Source organism: Vicugna pacos, chromosome 3, assembly GCF_048564905.1.
Source record: "Vicugna pacos chromosome 3, VicPac4, whole genome shotgun sequence".
NCBI classification, from domain to species: domain Eukaryota; kingdom Metazoa; phylum Chordata; class Mammalia; order Artiodactyla; family Camelidae; genus Vicugna; species Vicugna pacos.
This window is the reverse complement of record NC_132989.1, coordinates 67,927,822-67,949,117: the sequence shown is the minus strand read 5'-3', so window position 1 is coordinate 67,949,117 and position 21,296 is coordinate 67,927,822. Positions and strand designations below refer to the sequence as shown.

The following is a 21,296-nucleotide window of genomic DNA, read 5'->3' as shown; positions in this document are numbered from 1 at the left end:
GGAAGCCAAAACTGACACATGACCCCATTACATAAAAGGCGCCTCAGCACCGATGTAAGATTCAGAAAGTGCTTAAGAATTTGTTCCCTCTACTCTATTTATAGAGCGGCAAGAAAGCTCCCCCCCCCAAAAAAAGCAAAAAGCCCTAGAAATATCTTAAATCACATGGAAGAAAATGATGTTGGCCCTCACTCCAGGCCAGACCTTCAGAGTGGTAGCACCAGCCTACTCTCAGGTGTATGTGCTGCAGTAGGAGTGTGCAGGGCCAAGGGTTAGCTCTACTTAATGAAAACAAACTCATGCAATTACAATCAGTTATTGGTGATTTATGTAAGAAAGAGAACATGAATTCCAATGAACAGATTTATATTTAAAGAAAAGACTTAAGATTTAAATAAAAAAAGTTGGTGAACAAATGAAATGTAATACTGTTGAATTTTAATTTATAATTTAAAAGAATCTTAAAAAAAAAGTCTTTACATTAACCGACTTTTCAGATTAACTCATCAACTGCTGGTTTTGATTCCAACAGACATGGAAGGCTTGTGCTGTACAACCTCCTATCTTCCCAACCTCTCCCACTCCCTTTCCATCTGCTCTTCAGCCTCATCAAGACTTAGATCTCTTGGCCATCTGCTATTTTGCTACATTGTCCAGCTCAATCCAGCTTTACTTCTCTCCACAGTCAGCCTACAGCAGAAAGGCAATCACCTTAATTATATCCTCACCAGCATCATCACAATTTTCTGGATTCCTTACCTTCCACAACACCCATCTTGACAATTTCCAATTTCATATCATCATTCCCTATTTTCATGTGCCCAAGCTACCAAATGCTATCAGAGAAAATACATTAAATACAGTGGGTCGTGTCATGAAAATAATTTTGAGCTCCAACTTCAGTTATGCTCTTGAAGTGCAGAGGATCCCTTAGTTTACTTACACTTGGTTCTTCTTTTTCTTTACCTAACTGCAGTTCCAAACCTCTGCTCAAGTCTTCTCTTTCTTCAGTTGTACTTCCTCTTAGAGAATGATCTCTTTCTTCACAGAAAAAAATAGAAATAAACTGGCATAGACTTTCTCAGTTTCCCACCTATTTGCATCTAAATCCATTTTTATCTTTCCCTCCTGTCTCAGATGAAGTTGCTAATTTGTTTCCACCCTCCCCTCTCAAAACATTACGTTCTTCTGCACAACGCTGCATCAATGATCCCTTCCTTCTATTCTCTTTTTCCTTCCCTAACTCCTTCCTTCCATTTAAAAACACACTCATGTTACTCCTACACACACATTCTAGGAAAAAATTCTTAACTCCACATCCTCCTGAGATTATTATTATTAGGTTATGCTAACCCTTTTTCTCCTACAGGAGAACCAAATATCTTACCTTATTCTTACTACCAAGCCTTCTGGCCTCAAGAACAGCCCAAAGTCACTAACTCTACCTCCGTTCATTCTAGAAGCTACTTCACATTGCCCTTCCTTCACCAACAGTCCACCTTTAATTACCAGTGAACTCCAGTTTGCTGTTGCACCCTTAAGTCTCAACCTATTGGAATTCTGCCCCTGAAGTACCAAATCACTGTCTCCAATTTAAAATGCAGTTCTCTTGACTTCTGTGCTAACATTCTCTGCTATTTCATTTCCTACTTCTGTGTCTTCCCCTGTACCTTCCTCAAATTTCTTAAGTGACAATCTTAAGTGACAAATTTTGACCCCTGTCTCTCCTGTCTTTCCATCCTATTTTTTTCCTGGATATCATTCTCACCTACAGCTTTAACTATTATTCATTTGTTGATGACTCCTGAGACTTAGCTCCAATTCCAAATTTCTAACTACCCACTATTCACCTGTATCTCCCAACAGGATTCAAATTCACTGTCTGAAGTAGGAATGTTCCTTTGAAGTTGATGCTACAAACCAAGAATAGAAGTTTCAAGAACATCTAACTTAACATCTTTCTTTACTATTCTCTCTTGCCTTCATCACTCCCTCAGTTCCTGCATTTCCTCCCAGTTCAGTCAATTTCACCATTACGTCTAATTTCTTCCTTTTCTATTTTCACTGCCAACACCTAGGACATAAACAATACAGAAGGAGAAAAATACTCCACTGAGACAAGTAACATGATTAAAGACACATATCTTATCTACACTGTCCTTACTTTGGAGGGCAAACAATAATACCAGAGAATTCTAGTGAACCTTTCCTGAGGTTGTAAAAGTTGTTCTTGTGGCATTTGGTTCGGTGAAACCATACTTGTCTAATGATAGTAACAGGGTATCATGTTAATTTATAGGCATTTACTAATTCTAATGGTATATTTGTGGACTAGATATATAAATATTATAGTTTAGGGAAGTAATACTTGGCTAATGCAGACTACCTTTCAAAAAATACATTTATAGCAAGTGACACCTTTGTTAAAGAAAACCTAAAACATTTGAGATTTATTGCACTTTAAATGTTCTAAGATATGATACAGTTCAAACTTCTGATCTGATAGATTCAAGAACTACTCTCTAGAGAGGATCAACTGACTTTCATGGGTACAAACACCAGTCACAGAGATCCTAACAATCAGTTACAATAGGGGGAAGGTATAGCTCAGTGGTAGAATGCCTTAATTAAGAAATAAATAAATAAATAAACCTAATTACCTCCCTACTCCCTCCAAAAAAAATCAGTTACAATAAGCCTGTGCTATTTGGGTAAATACAATTTTATCACTAAAATGAATACTTTAAAAAATTATTGTACTTTTTAAATTTTATTTTTTGGGGGGAGGTAATTAGGTAGGTAGGTATTTATTTTAATGTAGGTACTGGGGATTGAACCCAGGACCTCATGCATGCTAAGCACACACTCTACCACTAGCTATACCTTCCCCCACCCAAATTACGGTATTAATAACAAAGCTAAAGAAACTTTTTCTTCGTATACATATACTCACACACATATAATCCACTTTTTCTATAAAGTGAAGTCTAAAAAATCTTGAGAAAGCTACATATATTAATTATAAATCAAGATAACAACTACAATATGTTCCATGCTATACAACCTGACAATTTAAATGGGGGAAAAACCCATGACTTTTGTTTGCCTACAAACAAGTGATGGAGTAAATAGACTTTACTCAATTTAAAAGTCTTTGTCAACTGACAGCTAAAATTATTTTTTTCTAAACTCTAGTGAAGAAAAATTTGAATACTATTTGATTATACAGATCTTTTTTCTTCAATGTATATTCTCAGGAACGTGCCTAACAAGTTAACTGAAATACAGTGTTTTTAAAACTGTGAACTTTCTAAGAAACTTCAGATTTAAAGTCAATCATCACTCTTGATTTTATATCAAACAGACTGTTTAAAAGATTCCCATGGAAAAGGGAGAACGTAAATCTCTGACAGAGGCAAAGTTCTAAATCAATGTGTTATTTAAAGAGATACACAAAAGAAACTAACAACTAATATGTGATTCAACTTATTCCTAAAGATGTTACCTTGATGAAATCAACATTAAGATTATCTGACACCACCACACATTTATTATCATGGGTACAATCTTAATTCAAGAGTCTAAGAAGAGAGAAGTGACCAGAAAACATGCCAGACTCCTTTCATTACAAGCTTTTAGAGAGACAGACTGATTTGTCTATAGCACTGCATCTCAAAGTGTGGTCCCCAGATCAACAGCCATCAGCATCTCCTGGAAACTTGTAAGAAACAGAAATTCAAGCCCTATCTCAGCCCTTCTAAATAAGAAACCCTAAGTTTGGGATGCAGCAATTGTGTTTTAACAACTCTTCCAGGGGCTTCTAATGGAAGCTTTAGTCAGTTAAGGCATCTCTATTTTTCTAAAAAACTGTTATGTCAAGGCTTTACATCATCGTCTTTAACATTACAGCCACATCACCAACTCAGTTGTTAACGTTTATTAAGCCTTTATTGTACACTGAGCACTTTATAATCCTCATTTAATTCTCACAATAACTCTGTAAGGAAATATTGTCCTTACTCCCATTTTATAGATTAAGAAAATAGTAACTTGCTTAAGTTCAGAAAACTAATAGGGTTAGAGCCCAGATTCAAAGCCCAGCTCTGGAGTCTACATTATTGCCATTACTGTGTAACACTGCCTAACGGACACTGCCATTATCATATTTACTCCACTCAATAATCTTATAAGGTAAGCAACATAAAACTCATGTTACAAGTGTATAGATAGATTTGGGTTAAGCAATTTTCCCAGGATCACATAGTGACAGAAAAAGGATTTATATTTGAGTCTCTTTGACCTGAAAATCTACACACTTTACCAGTTTGTTACACCACCTCAAAAAAAAAAGGCAAAAGCTATGACCAACTGAATGTGTACTATTATCAATTATCCCATTTAATTTCTTGATCCCCTTGCTGAATTCCTGAATAATATTCTATTCTCCAGGCAGAGCATTCATTTAGTAGATTGGGTTAAACCCGTGAGAATCAAGCTCTGCTTTCTAGCTGAGCAGGGTTAGGGTAGCCAGAGGTCATACAAGTCAAGCTAAAATAGAAATATTAATGACCTCTATAAGGGATTGGCATGAAAAAGAGGAAGGGGAGGAAAAAGAAATGAAAATACTTCCCCCCTATTTCTCTGGCTTCTGTAAATTAACAATCAGATTTCAAATATTTTGAAAGGGTAAATTAAGGTTAGTATATTTTTGCTTTCAAATACAAATGAACTTAAGACATTTCTTTATGCCTTACACTTCACAGCACTTTCCAAATGTAAACATCTTTGAAATAGTCCTTTGACGAAAGTAAAGGCTTAAAGACATTCCTTCCACCAAAGAGGAGCAGGTATCTTAGCAGCAACTTGTAATGGTTCATGGTCAATTAAACAAAAACAAGTTATGATTAGAGAAACAGGAACTAAGTACAATGGCAAAGTGTAATCTACTACAATTTTATTGGAGTCTTTTGAGTATGCTCTTATTGAATGTGTTGTAGCATCCTCTTGTGATACTAGAATCATTCACCCGAGGAACTGGGAGCTCCCAACGTGTACTGGTACTAAATTTTAATGTACTGGTACTAAATTTTAAATAGGGTTTTATGCTTAAAAGCGTAACTACACTACCATAACACTCAGGGAAGACAGATTCAAGGGAAGTTTCAAAATGATCATTCACGTCATTCCAGGTCACTGCGAGTATAAAGGAGGTATAACAGAGCTTTGGCTTCAATCCAGAGTACACCTTTAGTCTATGAGGAAATATGTACTCTAAGCATTGTTAATAGAGCTCTCCTTTCCTCTGAAAAACCCAAAACTCTTTACACCAGTAGAGTTTATCAAATAGAGTTGGCTGCCAGGGATGAGAAAGAAGGTGAAGAGCAAACCATTTTCTAAAATGTGCCAATCATTTGGCCAGTCACAAAATTCCAAGGCAATTCCTATTAACTTCCTCAAGAAAGTTTTAGGTAAACCAGCTACAACTGCTATTTTTCCAGAGAACCATTTGTAACATCCAATCCTTCCTTTTACAAAATTTCTTAACTATATTTCAAAAACCAATAATTACTACAGAGAAGAACTCAGCAAAAAGCTGAACCTTATTCTTAAGATGACAACTGAAATAAAGATTAATTTTAGAAGTCTATTATTAAGAAAACTGGAAATAATTGGCATTCTATGAGTCATATTATATACATTAAAACATTTGAAAAAGTACTGAAATGTAACTATTTAATGAATTTTATTTGGAGGTATAATTAATTTCCAGCTAAGGAAAGACTATGATGGACAAATAACAGGTATTAACTCATTTGTTAAAGGAAAAAGTGATACTTTTATAAAACCTATAACCTTTTGGGTTTCAGTGCTAAGATGTAAATGTTCCAACTGTCAGATTTAAGTATACCTTGAAATCAGGTAGAACAAACTATACTGTTTATATACATTTTCTGTATATTGTGATGTTCTGACATCTTAAAAACCTTTCTGGCAAGCCAGTTCTCAGAGAGAGCAGGGGTAAGGTGGGAACATGCCTTTGATATGCAAATTAACCCCCACCCCCACCCTGGCCGAGCCACACATCCTCTCTCTGGCCCCTGCATCCCAGGAGGCAATATTCCTCTGCCTTAGTCATCTAAGAGCCCAGTAGCAGGCAACCAGGGACCACCCCTGTAGTTCAGAGCTCAATGAAATGACTCAGACTAGCCAATCCCAAACTGTTCACTCTCCCCTGCCATTCCCAGAGAAAGCCCAGTACAGGGCTCTAGCCTTGGTATTCCCTTCTGCTCCTGCTTTCTGCCTCCTGACCACCTTGAGGCATCCCTGGTACCCCTCAGAGGTGTGCCATGCCCCCAGTTTCTAGGACCTGTGAGTATAACAAACTTTTGTTTTCCCAAGCCTCTCCTGTGTCTCCTCTTGTGGCTGCACCCAACTGACCATCACGGAACACAGAAAACAAACAATAGGCCAATCTATGCTCTTTATGTACAATTGTTTTTAAGTTATATGCACATTAAAAAAACCTGAGTTTTAATTATTAAGCTGATTTTTCCCCCTGAGATTCTTGAAGACACTGGCATATAGAAAAGAAAAAAAGAAAAAAAGAAAAAAAATCCTTCACCTATGAGTACAGATTAACTGAAGGGTGCATTTTTATGTCCACTTTGGAAATCACCTTAATTTTGCCATTTTTTCCCCCAAACTTATCTCTGGCGTAAAGGATACCACTGAAAATGAAAAAGACTTATAAATAAGAATAGAAATTAGATACCCACCTGTGAAGGTGTACTGGTAAGTTCCATCTTTTCTTGTGATTTCTCCTTGGCTAGTCGAGCAGCTTCTTTAAATTCCTGAAACTTTTCTGCAAACTAAATGTATAAAGACTATAGACATTAACCAAATAAAAACGGGTCGATTTCAATTTTGCCTACTTTTATCTTCGTTTTCTTCCATTTTACCGAATAGCTGACTCTTACACAAGCCAATAAGCCCTCAAATCAATTACAGGTGTAATATGAAAATGACGGGAAAATAAGCCTAATATCAAACATTTGCTTGCGCACCATAGAGTACTCTGACAAATCTCATTTAAAAACATCATGATACAACGAAGCTAGAGTTTGGTCTCAGATAGCTTACACATGTCCCTCCTTGGTTGCTCATATATATTTAATAAGACCAAGGGGTGAGGGTACAGTTTGGGAGTGTAATCAGCAAGGATACTATGTTTGTGTATCACGGAGAAAATTAAATTGGAATTTTCCTCATACATCAACCTCTGGAGACCACACATTTCCTTCCGTGCTGCTGCTCTCCCTGATTTTGAGAGGCTCTTGTCTAGAACTGCCTTCACAGCCTTCTTCAAACCTTTATGATGTTTGACGTATAACTGTTTCACGTACAGTTTTTAATGATAAAACAAGCCAGAATATTTACATGCTTGCTTCAACTATAAAAGATTACATACTCCTTTGGGTCCCTTACAGTCTACAAAGCACCAACATTAGCCTTCAAGGTGGCTTGGAAAGTAAGTCATGATTTTGTCATCGCTGGGCCAAAATATTCTGAAGAGACTGATTATAGACTTGGACCAAGTCTAGTGAATAAATAAACTAGAGTTGTCTCCTAATAGTCATTTCACCCTCAGAACACTAGGATTCACTAGCAGTAAATTTGGTCAAAAAGCAAATGTTTGTTAACTTTAAAGAGGAAAAATAAAATTGTTTATATACAAAACCCATTCTCAGAGAAAAGACGGGATGAGAGGAGCCAATATGACTGACAGAATTTAATAAACTATTTCTTTACCACATTAGCTATCTGCCCAGTAACTTGAAAGACATGGTGAAAAAAAAACAAACTTAATTTATAGTCAGAATTACTTAGGCTTAAAAATCATTTCATGCAGGTTTCAGAAATTAATCCACAATTTAGTTCCTTTGTTGTCAAGAAATTCAGCAAATGTAATATAATTACAGTTTTAATTTATTTGCTATAGGCTTTAATAGATTATTTCAAAAGAAAAGCTCCAAAAAGGTTCTGAGTAAGAGCAAAAATATTAGAATAACTGTGTAATTTCCTAAGGGAACTGTTTATGGAGGGGCAATGCTTAACTAGATGACTGTGTCCCTGTTATGTTGAAATACTTTGAGTCTAGAACTTATTCCTTTACCACAGTTCAGGAAATGTATTTAGAGAATATGATGGGTGTTAGAGAAATGAAATCAGGTAACACTTGTTTGTTTTAATCATCTTACAGAGAATGACTTATAATCACCAAGGCAAAACTTAAAAGTCATAAAACTGAGCGTTAAAGTGTAATTTATATCAAAAATTTAACAAAAGCACTTGAAAACAACAGTGTTAAGGAAAATTTACAACTAAAACAAAAGCAAACAAAGATTATTTTAATTATTAAACTATCTTATAACCTCAAGTCAATAAATATTCACAAAAGGGTAAGTTTTTTTTTTTAAATAACTGATTTTTAAGACTGAGTGATTTCTGTAATAATTAGCTTAGGTTTAACTTAAGTATTAACAGAGTGCATCTAACAAGAGCCTAAATACCCTACACTTGAGCAATTTCAACTCTCAAGCCATCAGATTCTATGTATACCAAATCAAAGGTAACATGTTTCAAATGTAGGGTCATCCTTTTAACAAAATGCTTTAAACACAGCAGTTTTCACCATAAATCTTTAGGTCTGGTAAGCATAAAATCTGAAGAGCAAAAGTCAGTAATCCTCATCCCCCTGATCTTATTATCCTGAGATCGTTTCCTTTTCCTTATAAACTTTTTCTGTGTGACATTCACAAGAATTCAAGGTGCTGCTGGTAAGAACACTGCATGGCTTTTACTTATATGCAGACAACTGTTTTACTTCCAGTATCTAGCCTGGTGATGCTCTGTATTTCACCAGCCCCTCTGACCACAGTAATTCACTTGGTCAGTTCCGAGAACTCTTCATGGTGTCTATTAGACTGTATGCTGTATTGCATCAGATTGCTCAGAGTAATTCTCACCACTTTCCTAACAGGAACACAGGAATTCTATATGTGCCTGCTATGATGCCAAAAGGCAGAAATCTAAATCATTATCAGCTTGAGTTTTCATAATCCAGAAGAACTTAGTGTCTACCTATCTTGCATAACATCTTCAGCCAACGGTGTTAACTCCTCAGCAAAATCCATTCTGAAGTGATAATCCCTTCCTTTTATTTCCTATCACACAGAGAGTTAACCACACAAATCCTTCTCAATCCACGGTGACCATTTTTAATGTATACAATAAATTTTTCAATTGACGAGGAATCCAATGATCTCTTACTTTCTGCTCTAAAGTCACTAAAGTTGTTCTGAGAATATTAAAAAAATTTCTCTTGCATTTTACACTCTCCATTGTCTGTTATATATTTAAGACATCTGACTTGAAAAATGCAGATTTCCTCTCAGATCTTATGATTTAACTTACTTTTGAAAGATGATGCTCAGAGGAGAACCCCAGTCCATAAACAGTATTTGCTCGGCTATCGGCCCATTGGCCAAACTTCTGAGATGTTTTAGTAAATGTCATGTTTGGGGTGATGGTGCTGTTAATTATTGCCTGAAAAATAAAACAAGTATGAGCAACCAGCCAAAAATTAGCAAACAGGCATTTAAGCACAGGACTTTTTAGTTACATATAAACTTAAGATTCTTATTGAGATACAATGTTAAATACATAAAGACAGAGAAATAGTTCTTAACATTGTAAGTGACAGGGTGGAAATATGGTAATAATAGAACTATAAGTATAATGGCACTCTATCACAAATTTCAACACTTCACAATCAAAGTAAGTTTTCCTGTGATGCAAGAAATTTTAAAGAATTTTTAATGTGGTCAGTTCTTCCCTTTGAACACTTAGGATCAATATCTATTAATTTTGGATGATATTCACTGAAAGCCAGTAGGTTTTAATAGTTGTTTATTTGAAAGCAAGTTTTCCCTCTCCAAAGAGTCTTCCAAAAATGAACACAGCAACAGAACAAATTTTCTATTTGGACACTTTTCTAAAATCCATAGTTAAGAATTTTCTTAAAGCCAACTTATCTGAAATACATTATGATACAAAAAAGACTTTCAATCATTTAATACATTTTCCTTTATTCAAGGGAAAAACAAACTCTTAAATATATGCTTTACTTCTTCACATACAAAGTGGTATAAAATCACGGCAGTGAGAATCACTATCATTTCTGTTTAACACATAGTTTCTTAGAAAACTAGTACTTTAGTATATTAAATATTAACTTTGGTGACCACTACAATAAATTTCAACTATTCTTATAACATATTAACTTAAGTTCATTCATCCCTGTGCCAGCACTACAGAAGTGTATAATTGGTTTTAGTTAAGTAGCCTAATGACTTTGTAACTGAGATCGAGATTACAAAATGGTTCTAATAATAATAAAAATAAACATATTATCAAATCCATAAGCAGTTATTTGGTGAACTATTAAATGTGAAACAAAAAAATCAATCATTTTCAGAACACGGCTAAGTCTGTTTACCACATAAACAACAGTATAAATGTAAATATTTATGAGCTATGCAGGTATTGATGAAGTTATAATAATGAATGTATGACTCTTGTCCTACTAAAGTAGATGTAAAAGTGGTTCCTTGCTTTCAATCTCACAGACAGTAGACATATTCTCTGTTGTTACATGAGAGCCTTTATTCTTGATAAGCATTTTTATCTCCGACAAAATTTATATACTAATATACTGCTTTACCCTTCAGTTCAAAAGCTGTTTTCCCTAGCATGTCATTTTAGATCCTGTAAAGTGTGGTTAACAACTGCTCTAACTCGTAGGGTTGTCATAGAATGAAAGACTAAGAGGGACAGGATATATTACCAAATGGCAAGGAATCATTTGGATATTGAACTTTTTGTGTGTGTGTGAGTACCTATTAAATGCCTAGCACAATTCTAGGAACTTGAGATACAACAATGAGAGGCAATATAATTGTGGATTACATTCCAGCACAAGAATAGTCAGTCAATGAACAGGTAAACAAGTAGCTGACCAGTGAAATTTCAGAGTGTTAAGTTCTGTGAAGACCACAGACCAGGATGGGATAAAGACTGAGAGGCAAGAAGGTAAGGGCTGGCAAGCACTACTTTATTATTTCTTTTTTATTATTTCTCTGAAGTTGCAAGGATTTTTCCTTTTCTGGCCTATTCTGGGGGAAGAGGAGGAAGCTAATTAGCTATATTTATTCATTTATTAACAGAGGTACTGCAGATTGAACCCAGGACCTCGTACATGCTAAGCACGTGCTCTACCACTGAGCTATCCCCTCCCCATTCAAGCACGGCTTTGGATTTGGATGGTCCTTGAGTGTTCCCTCTGAGCAGAGCTCTGAGTATGTCTAAGGAGATAAGGGTGTTTTACAGGTGATCCTAGTAACTCACACACAGCAGGCAGTCACAGGCTTTATAAGGCATATAAGGGACCCATGTGCTGCTGGTTACTAACCTTCTGTTTTAGCTATTTTAAATGAACTTCTTTTGCTTTTAAGAGTTCCACTTTAATTCCCATTTTGAAACTTTCCTTGCCTACATATGACTTGTTCTTGAATTCTTTCATCAGTGAAGAAAACTTAAAAATGACAGATGATTCCACACTTACAGTTATTTATCAGATTTATTTGAATAGAATGCTACTATGAATCCATTTAAAAGAAAAATTTTAGTTCTTTAAAATATATCTCTCAATCTTAGAGCTCTTGTCTTTTCAAGGAAAAGACACAGAAATGCTGTGTCATTACCAACCATATAGTGCCCTGATTCCGGCCCTCGGCTATGCTGGTGTCTCTGCAGCATGATTAGAAAACCTTCAAGCAAGTTACATGCACTGTAGAGGCCCTAAGTGAGAATAAATGGACGCTTTCTAATCAAGGGCACCGAAGGTTCTTCCAATCCATCATGTTGTGCAGGAATAGAAGTGGGGGTGGGGAGGAGAAAAACACTCATTTAGCTGCATCAAATAAACCACTACTGCTTACCAGAAAACTACTCCTGAGGGAAACTGCAGTAGTTAATAGCACTGGTTTAGAAAAGTAACTAGAAAATAGAAAACGTGTAAGAAAATTTAACTCTGGTACAGACGGTAGATTTTGTTCAAAGAAACAAAAAAAAACAACTTTTCACAAGAGTTATATAAGAGCCTAATAATTACAAGCTGCAAAGTATATTCAAAATGGGATTGACAGAAGCAATAGTTCATACTGCTTCAGAAGGAAGAATACATGAGGATTATTTCATCACAATGGACATGGGACTAATTTACTTTTATACGTCATTTGACTGTCGTCTCTAATAAAAACTACATCTTATCTGTGGTTTGGGCCAAGAGAGAAATACAGATTATAGAGAACTGAAAGTTTGAGTCAGGGGAAAGATATAAACATTCTAGGGTCTGAGATTATAATAATTAATATCTGTCAATTTCATGAACAGTTACAAAATGTGACAAAATTATTCTTTATTAAATAAAGCTTCATAGAAATTAACTACTGCTATTCTCCAAGTCCTTTAAATCCTGAGTAAAAATGAAAAGAGGATCAATTATTCAAATAAATACACCTTAGTCACTTACATGCAAGACAAAGTGCAAATAGCACCTTGGGCCTATCATCTAGTTAAGGAGAAAAGGAATGAGCATACAGAAAAAGCAGACAGGAAGTTGAACATTAAATTATCTTTTAGTCCCTCAACCCACTAGGCAATACATAATTAAAAGCTTATTATTAATAATAACAATTATTATCAGTGTTTGTACAGTGATTACTATACATACTTTAAGTGCTTGTGTTCAAAATAATTTATTTAATCTTCATGATAATCCCATGACGTAATGATGTAGGTATTCATATGAATTCTTTTTTACAGATGAGAAAACTAAGGCATGAAGACATTAACTATCTTGCTCTAGGTCACATGGCTAGTAAGTAGCAAAGTAAAACTTCAAACCAGACAGTCCAGCTCTAGAGTCTGTGCTCTTAGCCCTACACTGAACTGGGAAATTTTCCTGGGGGTGAAAAGGTCTCATGGCATCAGGGAAGCTGGAAGGAGAAGAATGGAAGCCTCATCTTCCTACACACTATCTCCAGAAGTTAATGTTTGGTATTTACCTATGTGTGTTATTCAGAATTCATTGAGGGTATACTCTCCATCAGGCACTGAGCTAAGTAGGAGCTTTGTAGATATTAACTCAGTGCTTACAAGTACCAGTACTGAGGTGAGAACAATGAGGCTGAGAGAAGTAAACCCATAATTTGCCCAAAGTCAAAAACTTAGCAGATGATAAAGTTGAGATGTAAACCCAGGCAGTCCATGCTGTCAAACATTTTACTATCTGCCTCTCCTAAAAGATAAAAACAGGTCTTATCCATTTGCTTCTCTTCTGAATAATGGATGTCAGCTTTATTATTGAATTTAATATTAAAGACTTCATATGAATTAGGGATACTGAACTGTCTACTAGGCTATGGAAGCACATCTGAAAAGAATTCTTGTTCCTTACTGGCTTGCATGCTCCAAGAGTAGAAACTGTGTCCATTCTGTTTGCACTATATTCCCATCACCTAGCATAATGCCTGACATAACAGATACACAATGAATATTCATCAAACTGACCCTAAATCTGTAGAATATTTTGGCATATAACTCTCTCTGTATACATGGTGGTTAATCCAAGTAGTTTACTGGGTGAAAAAGTTGATACCCTAAGAACAATCAATTTTGTTTTTCAAGAGGTAACTTTTTAAAACTCAAAAGAAAATAATGAAGATAAAAATCTTCTGAATAAAACTGAAGTGTATACTGTACAAAGCAAAACAGCAAGGTTATTTAAAGCAAATGTAACTTACCTTTGAGCCGTCTAAACTGATTATCCTATACACGTTTCTTGTGCTGTCATAGAAATAAGACACAGTAACTGCGTGCTTGCTGGTGGGTACCCAGTTCTTCTTTGTGTTTGGGTCGATCTGGAAGACATGAGCTCGGGTGCTGAAGATAGGTTGTTCCCTGTTGGGGAGAAAACAAAATGATAGATTGAAAGCAGTCAATTTTATTCCACTGGACAACAGAACATGGAAACTGGGAGGATGATTCATTCCACTTAACCAAAAACTCCCACATCTTTGAAAATAAGAGAAACTTTCCCTTATATTTGAATATTCTAAGTATTCAATCCTAAGTTTCTTTAAAACAGTTACAATCTTTATTATTTGAAAATTCTGTATTTGTGAATTTGCCTACTCAATAAAATGCGTTTGTAACCCCAAAGTCCATACTTGAAGTACTTTCTTAGTCTCTTCCAGTGACCTGACATGCACGTTTCCACCTGAGGTGGATCAAGGCAATACTCTGCCTTCTTGTTTCAGTTCTCACACTATGAACAAGTGTCCCTTTTGCAATTTGTTTAGCGCCATGAGTTTTGCATTCTTGTGTGTTTTGTTGGCGCTTTCACTGTTTCAAATGGCCCCCAAGCAGTGCTGAAGTGCTGCCTGTTCCTAGGTGCAAGAAGGCTGTGATGTGCCTCATGGAGAAAAAATGTTATATAAGCTCTGTTCAGTCATGTGTTACAGTGCTTTTGGCCATGAGTTCAATGGTAATTAATCAACAATATACATTAAATAAGGTGTCTTTAAATGGAAACACACATCAAACAAGGTTATGTATTGATTGGTTGATGAAAATGTTGTGGCCAGAAGCTCACAGGAATCCAACCCTGCATTTCCCCTAGGACAACGGTTCAATATTCACTAATTCAATGTTTGTGGTGTCTTTATAGAACAAAACCACTGCAAATAATTAGAATTGACTATGCCCTGCTAAAATACAAGTATCTTATATATATGTGATTCTTACTAAAAGTTTTTACCCATTTAAAACTACATTTTTTTCCACAGTTAAGGATACCATCAACAAAATGAAAAGACAACCTACAGAATGGGAGAAAACATTTGCAAATAATGCAACCAACAACGGACTAATTTCCAAAAGCTCATACAGCTTAATACCAAAAACAAAAACAAAACAAGCAACCCAATCAAAAAATGGGCAGAAGATCTAAACAGATATCTCTCCAAAGACGACATCCAGATAGCCGACGAGCACATGAAAAAATGCACAACATCACTAATTGTTAGAGAAATGCAAATCAAAACTATAATGAGGTATCACCTCACACCATTCAGAATGGTTATTATTAGAAAGTCCTTAATAAATGCTGGAGAGGGTGTGAAGAAAAGGGAACCCTCTTAAATTGTTAGTGGGAAGGTAAATTGGTGAAGCCACTATGGAGGGCAGTATGGAGGTTCCTTAAAAAACTAAAAATATAGTTACCATATGATCCAGCAATCCCACTCCTGGGCATATATCAGGAGAAAAATATAATTCAAAAGACTTATGTACCCCAAGGTGCATAGCAGCACTATTTACAATAGCCAAGACATGGAAACAACCTAAATGTCCATCGACAGATGAATGGATAAAGAAGATGTGGTGTATATATACATACAATGGAATACTACTCAGCCATAAAAAGAATAAAATAATGCCATCTGCAGCAACATGGATGGACCTGGAGATTGTCATTCTAAATGAAGTAAGCAGAAAGAGAAAGAAAAACAGCATACGATATCATTTAAATGTGGAAACTAAAACAAACAAACAAACAAAAAAACCCCACAAATGAACTTATCTACAAAACAAAAACAGACTCAGAAACATAGAGAACAAACTTACAGTTACCAGGGGGTAAATGAGGTGGGAAGAGATAAATCAGGAGTAGGAAAATTGCACCCCTTGGGGAGTGATGGAAATGTTAGCTATCCTGACTGTAATGGTGGTTTAATAGGTATATATATATCCATCAAAATTCATCAAATTGTACATCTGAAATATGTGTAGTTTACTGCACAGGAATTATACCACAATAAAGGTATTAAAAAAACCTACATTATTCTGGTAACAAGTAAGTAAATTACTGGAAAAGTTTATATTCAATATAATCCCTATGACACTGAAAAGTGTAAGGTAAACAAAGTAGCCCATCATCACAGTCTGTTTTACTTAGATCAAGTAAGGCCTTAAAGACAAACAATAGAGATTTTTTTAAAATTATAATTTCAATTACCAAAATGATTCAAAAATATATACTCAAAATATGATCATTAGTTTTTTTAGTCTGAAAAACAAGCATGAGATAATCTGTATGTAATAGAAGCGTTACAATGCAAAATTCTCCGAGTTTTCAGTAAAAATTCTCTAAGAGCATTTACTTTTCTTTTTTTGAGCCCAAATAAAGCTTGTTTCTTTCATTTACATAACACCTTTTTTCCTAAAGCAGCTTAAGGTCCTAATGAGAATTTTAACTGTTATTATTTAACATTAAAATTAAACAAATTAATTTTTTTAATTTTAAAGAATTAAAATTTTTTTCAACTTTAAATTTAAAGGGAAAGGAGAATATAGAAAGGAGAGAAATTAGAAAACAATCAAGGCAAATCTTGGTCTTTAGCAAAATGACCCTTCAGGTTAATAATGATGGGCTGGGTGTCACACGTCTCCCACGATTTACTTCAGTCCTGGGAGAGCTGTTAGGAAAGGGAGGTACCTTCCCTGTGTGTAACCTGGCTCTCTGCAGTTTTATTTCTGGAAACCTCCATAACAACTGTTCCTACTCAAGAATCTCTTTCGAAAGGAAGTGTACATTTTATGTCCCTCCCTAAAGCAGAAAGTCATCACTTCTGGCTTAACTGCCATTAGTCAGGGGATCATTTAACAAATAATTATGAGTAGTTTGGCAGGCACTATGCCGGGGATAGAGAATTCTTCCCAATTAGGTCTTACTCACTCTCCTCCCCTGGCCTTTCACAGCAAGGCTGCTGCTATATGTGCGTGACCTTCCTGAAGCCCTGCGACCACTGCAATTCTTTTTTTCACCTTTTAATTTAAAAGTTCTAAGCATCAGTGACTGTGGCTAGTCCTAATGCACAGGGCAATTCATTCACACAAAATTCTACTTATTAAGATATGTAAGGAAGGTAAGTGGGCCACTCTAGACTTTATTGACTTGATACTTTTTTTTTTCATTTGACAGGGGGTAAATTTCTAGATAGTGTAGGCTGATAATTATAAGAATGTGTGCTAATAGACATATTTTCCAAAAAATTAAATTTGTTAAGACAATGATACTGGTTTCAGAAGCCTTACATGACCAATCATCAAATCCTTACTCAACAGAATTGCAATGTTTAGAGTCCAATAAATACTTCCCACACCATTATTAATTTACACAATGTAATTAATCTGCACAATTATCCCACACAATTCCCTTCTGAATAAAAATCTTTAGGGTAAACTAGCTATTTTACAAGCAAATGACATTTGCCATCAACTAAATACACTGCTTTCTTCAATTCTTTTCTGAAAAGCTGATTTCTTAAAGAAAGTTATAGTTCAAGATTTCGGTGGTCAAAAGCCTAACCATCAAGACCTGGGTGACAAAGACTAGGAAAACAACTGTATTGCTGATACAGGGAACAGAATTCCTAGAAGTAACAAAGATGTTACTACATTTATCAGGGCATACAAATAAGCGATTCAAACTTTTATTGAGTATCTCTACATGCCAAAAACAGACAGAATTGGTCTTTGCCCTTGAAAAGTTCAGTTTGGTGAGGGAAGACAGATGTGTTGAAAAATAAAATGCTCTTCTGAGGAATCTCCATACTGTTTTCCACAACGGCTGCACCAAACAGCATTCCCACCAGCAGTGTAGGAGGGCTCCCTTTTCTCCACACCCTCTCCAACATTTATTGTTTGTGGACTTTTTAATGATGGCCATTCTGACTGGTGTGAGGTTATACCTCATTGTAGTTTTGATGTGTATTTCTCTGATAATTAGCGATATTGAGCAGTTTTTCATGAGTTATTTGTATGTCTTCATTGGAGAATTTCTTGTTGAGGTCTTCTGCCCATTTTTGGATTACATTGTTTATTATTAAGTTGTATGAGCTGTTTATCTATTCTGGAAATTAAGCCCTTGTCAGTCTCATCTTTTGAGAATATATTCTCCCATTCCATAGGTTATCGTTTTGTTTTGCTTATGTTTTCCTTTGCTGTGCAAAAGCTTGTAAGTTTAATTAGGTCCCATTTGTTTATTTTTACTTTTATTTCTATTGCCTGAGTAGACTGCCCGAGGAGAACATTGCTAAGATTTATGTCAGAAAATGTTCTGCCTATGTTTTCTTCTAAGAGGTTTATAGTGTCTTGTCTTACCTGGGCTTATATCCAGAGGGAACTTTAATTCAGAAAGGTACATGCACCCCAATGTTCTCAGCAGCACTATTTACAATAGCCAAGACATGGAAACAACCCAAATGTCTATCAACAGATGAATGGATAAAGAAGTTTGGTACATTTATACAATGGAATACTACTCAGCCATAAAAACTAGTAAAATAATGCCATTTGCTGCAACATGGATGGACCTGGAGGTTGTCATTTTAAGTGAAATAAACCATAAAGAGAAAGAAAAACACCACATGATATCACTTATATGTGGAATCTGAGAAAAAAAAAAAGATAAATGAACTTATTTACAAAGCAGAAAGAGACTCACGTAGAAAGCAAATTTATGGTTACCAGGAGGGGAAGGAGGTGGGAAGGGATAAATTGGGAGTTCAAGATTTGCAGATACTAACTAATATATATAAAGTAGATAAACAACAAGTTCATACTATGTAACACTGGGAACTATATTTAATATCTTGTAGTACTTTATGGTGAAAAAGAATATGAAAACAAATATATGTATGTTCATGTATGACTGAGCATTATGCTGTACACCAGAAATTGACACAACACTGTAAACTGACTATTCTTCAATTTAAAAAAAACTACTCTCAAATATTAAAAACTAAATAAATAAAATGCTCTTCACCATGATAAATTCTCTGAAAATAAGTGGGTAAGGGGTACTGTGGAGAAATTGATGCCTCAGGAGAGTCTGAAACAAAGTATAGCACAGCAGTGAGAGGACACAGTACAACAGCATGTGTAGCAAGAACGTTAGTGAGTATGAGGGCCTTTGAAGGATGAGTCTAGGGATAAAGAGAGAAGCTAGTTCATGAGGGTACCCACTGGAAGGTACTGAGAGACGTAAGAAGGGAACAGCTTTGCACTTTAGCAAGATAAATTTGGTAGCACTGAAGAGGGTGGACTGGAGGCAAACAATATGGGACACAGGGGTGCTAGTCAGACCCTTAAGAAGAATTCCAAGTATTAAAAAAAAAATAAAGAGGACAGGAGGTTATGGAGTAAAATGAAGACATGAGGAGGGATTAAAGGTAAATTTAGGAAGTAGAATCAATAAGATTAAGTAACAGTTTGGATGTAGGACAGTGGTTCATCAAACGTGAGTTGTCTTCCAGGAGACATTTCACAAAATCCAGAGGCACAGTTGGTGGTCCCAACTGAGGGAGACTGCTACGGGCTTCTAGTGGCAAGAGACCAGGGATGTTGCTAAACATCTACAATGCACAGGACAGCCCCCCATAACAAAGAATTATCCAGCCCAAAATACCTACAGCGCCAAGGTTAAGAAATAATGATGTAGGAGATGAAGGAGGAACCTGAGTCTCCTGGGGTTCCAGTTTGAATGACTGAAAAGAAGACAGTGCCACTAGGCAAGATGGTAAACAGAAAATAAAGTCTGGAATTTGGGGGATAGCAGGGGTGAGGATGAGCTCAGTTTTGACCAAGTTCAGATGCCTACAGGGTATGCATGTAAAACTGTCAGGAACTTAAAATGTTAGTTTGGAGCTCAGTAGAGAAAACCAGGGTGGAGTGAAAATCATCAAGAGATCTTACAACTAGTCTGTTTAAGGTAAATTTCATCACTAAACATGTGGATAAATTTCATTTTAGAGAAAAGCTATAGAAGCAGCAGTAGAGAAGCTATACCTGAAACCTTAAAGCTCTTATCTTAAAAGGATCTCTAAAAGCATCTGACACCGATTATTCCAAGTGTCCAAATGTTAAAGTTAATACTTTTTCAAATAAACTGGATAGCACTCATAAAAAACGGTTAGACACACTACTTGCTTTATAACAAGTCACACAAATATTAACTGCATCAAATACCAGCATTTTCCAAAGTATGTTCTATGGAAAATAGAGCTAGAATTGAGTGTTTTGTGTTTAAATAAGTTCTGCAAACACTGTGTTATGTCCCATTTTGAAACATTTATAATGCACGTTAATATGTTAAAGGTTCTATGAAATCCTGCTGTAAAGAAACTCATTTCACCCTGAATAACCCAGCATGCAACAAAATGATCTGACTCCAGAATTCTTTTTCATTAATACAGCAACATCTCATAACTTATATTTACAATCACAGTATGAGAATCAAAAGATGAATTTTGAGGTAAATACATCTCACTAAAAGCTGATCTGTGTATTCTACTATATTTATTGACATTACTGTCACTAGAAAATATATACAAAAGACATAATAGAAAATTGAGGCTTATTTAGTAATGACTGTAGTGTTATTTCATAAATAGATATAACAACACAAACTCTCCTAAGAAATTAAACATTAATCTAAAAATTAATTTGAAAAGCAAGAGATTTTGGCATGAAATGCTTTAAACCAGTTTAGAAAAACAAAAAACACACACACACTTTAATCCTAGAGAATAATCTACTTTGTAATTTCTTATATCAATAATTAAGACAATGAGTGGTTCAAATGACCTTACTGTTAAAAGTAAAGGTTACTAAAGTATTTTCCAGAAGGTTCATAAAGTAATTCTAGAAAGACTGATATAAAAATAATTCTGAAGGTCTTAATCATGGGCAAATACTCTGTAAAAGAACTATGCTCCGTGATGGACTCTACAACTTAATATGGATGCAGAAAATTGGAAGAATGTAAGTATAAGATGACCCTGAGGAAAATCCAGTAAAAATCAGAATTTTGTTTTAGAAATAAAGTTTATTCAAACTCATAAAAATTGACATAAAGAATTATTATATTTAACTCTCAGGCATTTGTGTAATAAGCAAGAAATGAAGATCATGAAAAACGGAAGCAAAACAAAAAGACTATTTGCCAAAAGATATGTAAGTTCTAGATCTAAGAAAACAATCAAAAAGGTAACATTTGTCGTCTGGATAGCTTGGATTAAAAAAAAAATCAATGACAATAATTTTAAAAAATT

General features: G+C 35.2%; 1 protein-coding gene across 2 annotated transcripts in view; it reads right to left on the bottom strand.

Annotated features, from left to right (window-relative positions):
• Positions 1–21,296, bottom strand: part of HOMER1 (homer scaffold protein 1) — a 135,506-nt gene that overhangs the window by 73,592 nt on the left and 40,618 nt on the right. For both annotated transcript variants that reach the window (XM_006197602.4, XM_072958460.1), the window contains exons 2-4: positions 13,926–14,082; positions 9,475–9,606; positions 6,777–6,869 (exon numbers count right to left, since the gene is read on the bottom strand). In XM_006197602.4, coding sequence (XP_006197664.1) covers positions 6,777–6,869; positions 9,475–9,606; positions 13,926–14,082 — 382 coding nt within the window. The remainder of the gene's footprint in view (positions 1–6,776; positions 6,870–9,474; positions 9,607–13,925; positions 14,083–21,296) is intronic.